The 12,133-nt window shown below is 34.9% G+C and overlaps 1 protein-coding gene across 3 annotated transcripts in view; it reads right to left on the minus strand.

Moving 5' to 3' along the window:
• Positions 1–12,133, minus strand: part of LOC118910320 (signal recognition particle subunit SRP54) — a 91,590-nt gene that overhangs the window by 70,819 nt on the left and 8,638 nt on the right. For all 3 annotated transcript variants that reach the window (XM_057488497.1, XM_036881374.2, XM_036881373.2), the window contains 3 exons: positions 11,784–11,894; positions 9,522–9,613; positions 8,453–8,537 (listed from right to left, as the gene is read on the minus strand). In XM_057488497.1, coding sequence (XP_057344480.1) covers positions 8,453–8,537; positions 9,522–9,613; positions 11,784–11,861 — 255 coding nt within the window. In that variant the 5' untranslated portion in view covers positions 11,862–11,894. The remainder of the gene's footprint in view (positions 1–8,452; positions 8,538–9,521; positions 9,614–11,783; positions 11,895–12,133) is intronic.

Consider the following 12,133-nt stretch of genomic DNA (forward strand, 5'->3'; position numbering starts at 1 on the left):
AGAGGACAACACCAAGACACATAATAATTAAAATGGCAAAGATCAAGGACAAGGACAGAGTATTAAGGGCAGCGAGAGAGAGAGAAAAGGTCACCTACAAAGGACAACCCATCAGGCTGTCATCAGACTTCTCAACAGAAACCTTATAGGCCAGAAGAGAACGGCATGATATATTTAACACAATGAAACAGAAGGGCCATGAACCAAGGATACTTTGTCCTGCAAGATTATCATTTAAATATGAAGGAGGGATTAAACAATTCCCAGACAGGCAAAAGTTGAGGGAATTTGCCTCCCACAAAACACCTCTACAGGGTATTTTAGAGGGACTGCTCTAGATGGGAGCACTCCTAAAAAGAGCACAGAACAAAACACCCAACATATGAAGAATGGAGGAGGAGGAATAAAAAGGGAGAGAAATAATCATCAGATTGCGTTTATAATAGCTCAATAAGTGAGTTAAGTTAGACAGTAAGGTAATAAAGAAGCTAACCTTGAACCTTTGGTAACCACGAATCTAAAGCCTGCAATGGCAGTTTAAGTACATCTTTCAATTATCACCCTAAATGTAAATGGACTGAAGGCACCAATCAAAAGACATAGAGTAACAGAATGGATAAAAAAAGCAAGACCCATTTATATGCTGCTTACAAGAGACTCACCTCAAACCCAAAGACATGCACAGATTAAAAGTCAAGGGATGGAGAAAGATATTTCATGCAAATAGGGAGAAAAAAGCAGGTGTTCCAATACTAGTATCAGACAAAATAGATTTCAAAACAAAGAAAGTAACAAGAGATAAAGAAGGACACTACATAATGATAAAGGGCTCAGTCCAACAAGAGGATATAACCATTATAAACATATATGCACCTGATACAGGGGCACCAATATATGTGAAACAAATACTAACAGAATTAAAGGAGGAAACAGAATGCAATGCATTCCTTTTGGGAGACGTTAACACACCACTCACTCCAAAGGACAGATCCACCAGACAGAAAATAAGTAAGGACACAGAGGCACTGAACAACACACTAGAACAGATGGACCTAACAGACATCTATAGAACTCTACATCCAAAAGCAAAAGGATACACATTCTTCTCAAGTGCACATGGAACATTCTCCAGAATAGACCACATAGTAGGTCACAAAAAGAGCCTCAATAAATTCCAAAAGATTGAAATCCTACCAACCAACTTTTCAGACCACAAAGGTATAAAACTAGAAATACATTGTACAAACAATGCAAAAAGGCTCACAAACACATGGAGGCTTAACAACATGCTCCTAAATAATCAATGGATCAACGACCAAATTAAAATGGAGATCCAGCAATATATGGAAACAAATTACAACAACAACACTAAGCCCCAACTTCTGTGGGATGCAGCAAAAGCAGTCTTAAGAGGAAAGTATATAGCAATCCAGGCATATTTAAAGAAGGAAGAACAATCCCAAATGAGTAGTCTAATGTCACAATTATCGAAATTGGAAAAAAGAAGAACAAATGAGGCCTAAGGTCAGCAGACGGAGGGATATAATAAAGATCAGAGAAGAAATAAATAAAATTGAGAAGAATAAAACAATAGAAAAAAATCAATGAAACCAAGAGCTGGTTCTTCGAGAAAATAAACGAAATAGATAAGCCTCTAGCCAGACTTATTAAGAGAAAAAGAGAGTCAACACACATCAACAGAATCAGAAACAAGAAAGGAAATATCACAATGGACCCCACAGAAATACAAAGAATTATTAGAGAATACTATGAAAACCTATATGCTAACAAGCTGGAAAACCTAGGAGAAATGGACAACTTCCTAGAAAAATACCACCTTCCAAGACTGACCCAGAAAGAAACAGGAAATCTAAACAGACCAATTACCAGCAACGAAATTGAAGCAGTAATCAAAAAACTACCCAAGAACAAAATCCCCGGGCCAGATGGATTTACTTCAGAATTTTATCAGACATACAGAGAAGACAATACCCATTCTCCTTAAAGTTTACCAAAAAATAGAAGCGGAGGGAATACTCCCAAACCCATTCTATGAAGACAACATCACCCTAATACCAAAACCAGGCAAAGACCCCACCAAAAAAGAAAACTACAGACCAATATCCCTGATGAACGTAGATGCAAAAATACCCAATAAAATATTAGCAAACCAAATTCAAAAACACATCAAAAGGATCATACACCATGACCAAGTGGGATTCATCCCAGGGATGCTAGGATGGTACAACATTTGAAAATCCATCAACATCATCCACCACATCAACAAAAAGAAGGACAAAAACCACATGATCATCTCCATAGATGCTGAGAAAGCATTTGACAAAATTCAACATCCGTTCATGATAAAAACCTCAACAAAATGGGCATAGAGGGCAAGTACCTCAACATAATAAAGGCCATCTATGATAAACCCACAGCTAACATCATACTGAACAGTGAGAGGCTGAAAGCTTTTCCTCTGAGATCGGGAACAAGACAGGGATGCCCACTCTCCCCACTGTTATGCAACATAGTACTGGAGGTACTAGCAACGGCAATCAGACAAAACAAAGAAATACAAGGAATCTAGATGGGTAAAGAAGAAGTCAAACAGTCACTATTTGCAAATGACATGATATTGTACATAAAAAGCCCTAAAGACTCCACTCCAAAACTACTAGAACTAATATCAGAATTCTGCAAAGTTGCAGGATACAAAATTAACACACAGAAATCTGTGACTTTCCTGTACACCAACAATGAACTAATATAAAGACAAATCAGGAAAACAATTCCATTCACAATAGCATCAAAAAGAATAAAATACCTAGGAATAAACCTAACCAAGGAAGTGAAAGACCTATACCCTGAAAACTACAAGACACTCTTAAGAGAAATTAAAGAGGACACTAACAAATGGAAACTCATCCCATGCTCCTGGCTAGGAAGAATTAATATCGTCAAAATGGCCATCCTGCCCAAAGCAATATACAGGTTTGATGCAAGCCCTGTCAAATTACCAACAGCATTCTTCAATGAACTGGAACAAATAGTTCAAAAATTCATATGGAAACACCAAAGACCCCGAATAGCCAAAGCAATCTTGAGAAGGAAGAATAAAGGGGGAGGGGATCTCGCTCCCCAACTTCAAGCTCTACTACAAAGCCACAGTAATCAAGACAATTTGGTATTGGCACAAGAACAGAGCCACAGACAAGTGGAACAGAATAGAGACTCCAAACATTAACCCAAACATACATGGCCAATTAATATACGATAAAGAAGCCATGGATATACAATGGGGAAATGACAGTCTCTTCAACAGATGGTGCTGGCAAAACTGGACAGCTACATGTAAGAGAATGAAACTGGATCACTGTCTAACCCCATATATGAAAGTAAATTTGAAATGGATCAAAGACCTGAATGTTAGTCATGAAACCATAAAACTCTTAGAAAAAAACATAGGCAAAAATCTCATGGACATAAATGTGAGTGACTTCTTCATGAACATATCTCCCCAGGCAAGGGAAACAAAAGCAAAAATGAACAAGTGGGACTATATCAAGCTAAAAAGCTTCTGTACAGCAAAGGACACCATCAATAGAACAAAAAGGCATCCTACAGTATGGGAGAATATATTCATAAATGACAAATCCAATAAAGGGTTGACATCCTAAATATATAAAGAGCTCACACAGCTCAACAAACAAAAAGCAAATAATCCAATTAAAAAATGGGCAGAGGAGCTGAAAAGACAGTTCTCTAAAGAAGAAATTCAGATGGCCAACAGACACATGATGCTCCACATCACTTGTCATCAGAGAAATGGAAATTAAAGCCACAATGAGATATCACCTCACACCAGTAAAGATCGCCATCATCGAAAAGACAAACAACAACAAATGTTGGCGAGGCTGTGGAGAAAGGGGAACCCTCCTACACTGCTGGTGGGAATGTAAATTAGTTCAACCATTGTGGAAAGCACTATGGAGGTTCCTCAAAATGCTCAAAATAGAAATACCATTTGGCTCAGGAATTCCACTTCTAGGAATTTACCCTAAGAATACAGCACTCCAATTTGAAAAAGACAGATGCACCCCTATGTTTATTGCTGCACTATTTACAATAGCCAAGATATGGAAGCAACCTAAATGTCCATCGGTAGATGAATGGATAAAGAAGTGGTGGTACATATACACAATGGAATATTACTCAGCCATAAGAAAAAAATAGATCCTACCATTTGCCACAACATGGATGGAACTAGAGGGTATTATGCTCAGTGAAATAAGCCAGGTGGAGAAAGACAAGTACCAAATGATTTCACTCATATGTGGAGTATAAGAACAAAGGAAAACTGAAGGAACAAAACAGCAGCAGAATCACAGAACCCAAGAATGGACTAATAATTACCAAAGGGATAGGGACTGGGGAGGATGGGTGGGAAGGGAGGGACAAGGGCAGGGAAAAAGAAAGGGGGCATTACGATTAGCATGTATAGTGTGTGGGGGGGCACGGGGAGAGCTGTGCAACACAGAGAAGACATGTAGTGATTTTACAGCATCTTACTATCCTAATGAACTGTTGACTGTGAAGGGGTATGTGGGGGGCACTTGGTGAAGGGGGGTAGATTAATGATACCAAAAAAAAAAATACAACTTGAAAAAATAATAATAAAATAAAATAAAAATAGTATCAGATTAACATATACTTACATTCAAAACCTCTCTTCCCACAACTTCTAAATTGTAAATATAACATAAGGACATTTTGGTATAATAGGACCATAATCCTACCATTCTAATACAACTCTACTATTTCTCTTTATACACACACAATGAAATTTAAGAATTTAAACTAATGAGTTGTGAAGTCATAAGCAAGCCTATACTCCCAAACTAATTCAGGGTAAGGATCTCAAAACATTTTTTTTGAACAAGCTAGAGTGTGAATAAAATATGAAACCAAGTTTGAGCCAAAGGAGCAATCTACACCAGTACTACAAAAATATAAAAATATACGCACAGGTCACATATGAATTTTTAAATTTCTAGTAGTGACAATAAAAGCAAAAACAAGTTGTATTTATTTTAATATTTTAACCTAATAGATCCAAAATATTACCATTTCAACATGTAATCTGGATTTAAAAATTAATGAGATATTTTATATTCCCTTTCCCATACTAGGTCTTCAAATCTGTCATGTATTTCGTATGTACAGCACATCTCAATTTGGACTAGCCACACTACAAGCCCTCAATAACCACATGTGGCTAGTAGCTACCATACTGGGACAGCACCTTATTGTCGTGTTCAATTTGACAAATATTTATGTATGAGCAAAATTAGAAAGCACATGTAAAAGGCTTTCCAGATCAGTCAAATCTCAAATTCTCTCCAATGCCAAAGATCTACTCTTCTGTAAAGATACTTAGAGGGCTAATAAAAAATAACCACCAATTTTATAATGACAGTCAGTGAAAATCAAGATTCATGTATGGATAGACCCCAAACTACTAACAAGTATGAGTCATTTTTTTTTTATTAAGATATCATTGATATACAATCTTATGAAGGTTTCACATGAGCAACATTGTGGTTACAACATTCACTCATATTATCAAGAAGTCCCCCCACAAACCCTATTGCAGTCACTGTCTATCAGCATAGTAAGATGCTACAGAGTCACTACTTGTTTTCTTCATGCTATACAAGCATGAGTCATTTTTAAAGTTAACAAAAAAAAATTCACTTGCCTATCAGTTGTTTGTAGCTTGAAACATGTATCTACATATGATAATAAAGCCATAATTCCTAACTAAGTGCTAGACTAGAGGTTGTCAAACTATGTAGAAATCAAATTTTAACAGAACATAGCCATGCCCATTCATTTACTGCTTCTGTGCTTCAACAGCAAAGCTGAGTAGTTGCAACAGTGACCATATGGCCTGCAAAGCCTAAACTATCTAGGCTTTAAAAGAAGGTTTGCCAAGCCTATGCTAGATGCTACTATAAAAGTCACATAATCCATATTACACCTGAATTTACAGGAAAGCCATGTGGTAGGGGAAGAGAAGACAAGAAAACATATTTTGTTATCTCTTTCCCAGGTCCAGGCCTAGCCTTAAGCCAACTTCTATAATAGGTAAAATCTCTCTTAAACATAAATCCACTCCCCTTCCACCTAGATCTCTTCAGATACTAAAGTTACCCCACATTTACCACCATTCTCTAAATCTCATGGCAGAATCACTCACCTATCTTTGAACCTATTGTTTGGAACATTATGTTTTACTGAATAATTATTTTATTAACCTATCTTCTCTTCCTCCTGCACCCTAGAAGAGCAGTACTTAACTTTTTAGTCTCAGAACTCCTTCACAATCATGCTAGTTTGTAAAGATTAGTTGGAATGTGGAATGTGACACCACATAAACTTTCATGCTGTATTCCATTAAAATCTGTTATTTCATCTAGCACTTTGAATTATTCTTATACTGACGCATGATTGTATGCCATCATACATTAGTCGTTCAGAAAGTATTGGCTCACTGAGTTGTGCATATTTCCCATTGTGGACACCTTACAACATCAACAGCATCAAAAAATATATTAATATCAATACTGACCTCATCAGAAAATCAAGTATGGGGATTATGTCAAACTTATGGTGGAGATATTAGTGCCTAGTTTTAACCTGAAATCTCGAAAATTTTATCACTGGCCACGGTATTGTTAATTATTTGTTCTAAAGTGACAGTCTCACTTTATTTACTTTGGAGAAAATATCTGCCAACTGCCCAAATCTGAATAATCACAGGGTTATACGTTGTTCACATAAAAATGGTGTTCTATGAAAGAAGTGGCTGGCTCTGCCTGCAATCAAATAATCACACATTGCTTTCTTCAAGATAACCATCAGATTTCAGTATGCAGCAAAAGGGCTTTCTGCATGCATCCCATTTCATCACACAAAATCTTATAAATATGTGTACATTCAAGGGTCAAGATTTAATATAACTAATTATTTCTAATGCTCCATCTGGGACATCCTTCAGTGAAACTGGCTTTTTTTTTTTTTTAGAACTGCAAGTGTGTGGTAGTAAAAAATAGAATGTCTACTAGAAGAGTTTGGTACCACTATCTTGATTCACACTAGGGTTTAAAAAAATGGTTTTGCCCACCATTGCTTTTTGCACTACCAGTACAAATATATAAAAAAGGCAAAAAAGACACATAATGTCTTAGTATGATTATGAAAAGTTTTGACCCAGCTTTGTACACCACTGCTCTAGACCAAAAGCTTCAGAGTGTAAGGACCACTCCTACTCATCTGTTACCAGCAGCATTTGGCATCCTGAAGTAAAACAAGTACTTAATAATGCTTTTTCATGAAGTAGTTGACGCTCCAGAATTGCCTATAAATTCCAACTCCTAAAAATAAAAATTTTCACTCACCCTGTGCCGACCTCAGGTGCTAGATGAAAAGCAATCCAGAAATAATGAGAGGAATCCTACACAAGGAGTTTGGAGATCAGACCTGGGTCTGCCACTAGCTAGCTGTCTCACTTTGCTCAACTGCCAACTGGTAAGTATGACTGGATAAATTCTCTGACCTCTTTTACGTCTGAATTTCTTTATTTATTAAGTGTGTAGACTAAACTGAAATGATATAACCATCTGAGCTATCAGTTTTTCAAAGTAGTAATCAGCTCTTCAGGAACCAAAGGAGTAAATGAAACTATTCACATAATATATTTAAAAATTGTTAGGAGACCACTAGAAGACATGTTGCTCTAAAAATGTGTTGTTAATTCCTTTCTTTTTTTTCCTACCACTGGACCCATACATGTATTTTAAAGCTCTAAGATTTTCACCATAATTTTTATGACAGCAACAGCAATATCAGTTCTAAGGTGAGACAGGGCAATAGGCTACTTTACTACTTGCAAAATAAAATTTCACTAATTCAAAACTGCTAATAATCTAGGTAACAGTTCAGATATTGGTTCTTTCCAAGGAAATTCTACACATAACATAACGAATAGTATAGAAAAGAACACTTGCTAAGAGCGACTTTCTATACAAAGTAGGACCATTGTAAGTAAAGGCAAAATTTGATATTAAAAGATGATAAACACAGAGAGGTCCCTCTATCAATTTAGTCAATTTAATCTGTAGTGAAGTTTTACTTTTTGTCACTTGGCTTTGGCATTTTTTGTAGAATAGTGCTGGCCTTCATATCTATACTCAGAATTTTATATTATATATAATAAAAATGGGCCACTTTAGAAAAGTTAATCCTCCAATTAGTATTTTAATACAGATGAATAATCCTTCAAAAAACATGAAAAAGCATTCTGAAATAGTATTCCTATCTGCAGTGCTAATGTATTTTTACCCACTGAGTCTATAGAGAATGATGGCATAATGTGGTATACTCTTACCTTCACAAGTTCTTTAAATACAGCATGCTGAATCATTTTTCTTTTGTTAAGACCAGATGCCATCTCTTCAAGATCAATAGCAGACCTTTATGATGATGGTATTTGGGGGCAGGAAGGAGAAAAGCCAGTTAAAATACTCTAAAAAAAAAGTTTCTGCTCCAAAGAATGTAAGAATATTCAATCATTCATATTAATAGTCTTCTCATTAACATGCATATAATTACTACAGATTCATAAGTCTATACCATAAAGAATAGATCACGAAATGTTAGACAAAAGACTTTGGTTAGTTTTTCAAAGCTTCTCCTTCAAAGTTTAAATATTAATTTGTCCTAATATTACTGCAAAATATTAATTTTATTTTTCTTGCAGCATATATACTTTATACATCTTTACACCGAGCAGGAAATACGAATGCTTTCTCTAGTTCTAAATGCTTATATGCTGGTAGTTCTACATTTATTACCCAGTCTGACAATACAAATAGAAGGGATAGTCTGAGTGGACCACAGCTAGGATTCAAGCAGTTAATTGAGATGCCAATATTATTTTATGTGCCCTGCCCCAGCCACTGCCCCTCCCAGTGAACACAGTAACTGAGACTATACACATGACTCCTTCATTCAAGTAAGGACAAAAAACCAAAAGGGGAAAAAGAAGAATTCAATTCTCCAATAATGAAGGACGCTGACTAATATCATCTTAAGCCTGAAGAGGATAAAATGGCACCACTCTTCTATGAAGAACCTGCATTGTTAAAAGGCTTTTTATACTAACACAGTATATACAGTATATGATTGAATCCATCCAAATAAGGGAGTAACAAAAATGGAAAGAAATCTGTAATCAAAGGAAAGCCACATGTAGTTTATTCTTTGAACTTGAACTATCATTATGGAAACATACTACACATGCATATACATGCAGTCTTCTAACATTTGAGTTCTATTTTTTTCCAGTGTGAATAGCAGAAACATTTCATGATATGGAAGACTTTTCTAGTTAGCAACTCAACCTAGTTACTTAATTTAGTTTTGACTACTTTTTTTACCTCATTAATTAAACTTACTTTACATTTTCTCTTAGTTGCTTCACTAGTTTAATATTAACATCTGCTTCCAATAATGCTGTACATACTTCTTTTAGCATAGCATTTAATACCTGCAAATAAATAAATTTTTAAAAATTTAAAATGCCCAGTGTATCATTTCAATCATATAAAAATAATGGTGGATCAGTCATCATGTACTACTGTAGTAATAAAAACAATACTACACTATTGGGGGAAAAAAGTTTCTCAGCCTACTAAATGTTGAGACATTTTATCAAACTAAGACATTCTATTTATTTTATTCAACCAAGTATTATCACAATTTTATTTCTATATTAAAGTAATAATAGGAAAGACAATATACAAATCAAAGAAAGTTACTAGATAACAGATGTTATTAAAGTTTTCTACATCATAGAACACCTCCTATTGCTGATACACAGCTCTTTACATTCACAATATCTGCTTAATTGGACTACCCTGGAGGAAAATGTAACAAGAGAAAATGACCCAGTCTGACCTAGTAGCCTTACTATTTCCACTCAGAGCAGAGGAACAAAGTTAAAAATGAAATCACCCTCCACTAAAAATTCACTATCATCACATATTTGTTGAGTTGCAAGGCATTGTGGTTAAAAAGTTGTAAACTATGAAAACTTAAGAAAAAATAAAGCTTTTGTGTCATGTAAGTAAGTGTTCATACACTAGAGTGTAGGATCCATGAGGGCAGAGATTTTAGCCTACTTTGTTCACTGCTATGTCCCTGAGGCCAGCAAAAATGTAGGCCCTCAAATTATTTCTTTCTTGAATGAACTCTCATCTTCAACTCACTTCATACATCCTACAGAGGCTTATCAGATTTCTCTATCCCTCACTAAAGAGGTCTGATAAAAATGGAACTGATCTTTCATTAGTGGGATCTCTCCTTCTTAATTCATAGCAGTAAAGTACCAAGAAGGAAGAAGCTGCCAATTCAGCTAACAGCTGATATTTTACTTCCCACACCAAGCTCTTCTCCCTGGGGTTTCTCTACTGTAAACACAAACAGCATGTTTGGAAAGCTATTGCTTTATTTATTCTGAATTTCAAAGATTAAACAATGGTTAAAATTATGATTTATTATTTAATAATAATTAGATAATTAGATAATTAACTATTTCCACTCAGAGCAGAGGAACAAAGTTAAAAATGAAATTATCCTCCACTAAAAATTCACTATCATCACTTATTTGTTGCATTTCTAATTAATTAGAAATAATAATTAGAAAAGCCCCTGGAAAAGGAATTAGAAAAAAGAACCTAATCCTGGTTCTTCCAATAAATAAGCATGTGATATTGACTTTCTGTTACTGTTAAATGAGAGGTTGGACTAGCTAGGCTCAAAGATAGTCCCAAAGTTATCTTATTCCATTAGCTTATTAAAGTGTTAAAATCAAATTCTATATTCAAACTTTTTTTTAAATCTCCAAACTAGAAAGTACTTTTTTATCTATTATTTCATTTGATCCTTAAGGTAATCTTGTAAGGTAAATGCTATTTTTTCATTTTACACACTAAGTAATCTGAAATTGACTTGCCCAAATTTCTATCACACAGGTACTAAATGGGACACTAAACAAGGTTTTCTAAAACCAAATTCAGTCATTTTTCATTGGTATTACAAAATATAACATACACTGTAGACTATAATCATTTTTTTTCACTAACAAGCCATTAAGACACAATGTATGGGCAGAAAACCGGAGAAATATCTTAAAGTTAAAACAATAAATCCAGGAAGATAAGTATCCCAGATACCACATAAGGAGTCATCTTACAAAATCTCTACAACACTGAATGAGGATTTCAGAGAAAATGAACAAAAAACAGCCAAGATGAAAATATTAGACTTTTATAAGAATGCTAAATAAAAGTCAAGGCAAAAACGTCAGATACACCCATACCTAGCCAAGAAAAAGGCATCGGAATACTGAAGTTTTAGGCCTATGTCAAGAGAAAAAGCAAAAATATACTTTCAGATCTAAGCTTTTCTCAAAACATGAAATGTATGTCATTCTTACATGTAAGTTAAGGTATTGAGGGATTTTTTGGTAATTCCTTCCAGAAAGTTGAAATTAACAGTAAGATGGTTGACTTCTCAATAAAAAACATTATCCAGTGTATCCAGTTTTTATTTACAGGTATTTAATCTATGTCAAAATCAATATAAACAGAGAGATTACTAATAATCCATCTCGCCAATACTGGTGCAATCATTTGTATTTCACATATTTTACATACCTCTTCATTGATAATGGTGGCATTGCTCAATGAGCGTAATGCTGATGTTATTTTTCTTCCAAGGTCCGCTAGTACCATCTTGAAGGCTTTACAATGTGATTACCAGAAAACCTAAGAAGGAAAACAATTAAAAACATCTGAAAACAATCAATATCAGTTCCCACAACTGAAAATTTCTGAAGAAAAGTATTTAAGATCAAATTAAAGTACTCTAGTGTTAGACACTGTAACTTCAACTTCTACAGCCTCCTCCATCTGTAGCTTCAATACAATCAGATCCAAAAGCTAAAGCTACAACTTTGTTATGATGCTTTATATTTGAATACCTAATTGAAATATTCTATGTGAAT

The sequence above is a fragment of the Manis pentadactyla genome, chromosome 11 (assembly GCF_030020395.1).
Source record: "Manis pentadactyla isolate mManPen7 chromosome 11, mManPen7.hap1, whole genome shotgun sequence".
Taxonomy (NCBI): Eukaryota; Metazoa; Chordata; class Mammalia; order Pholidota; family Manidae; genus Manis; species Manis pentadactyla.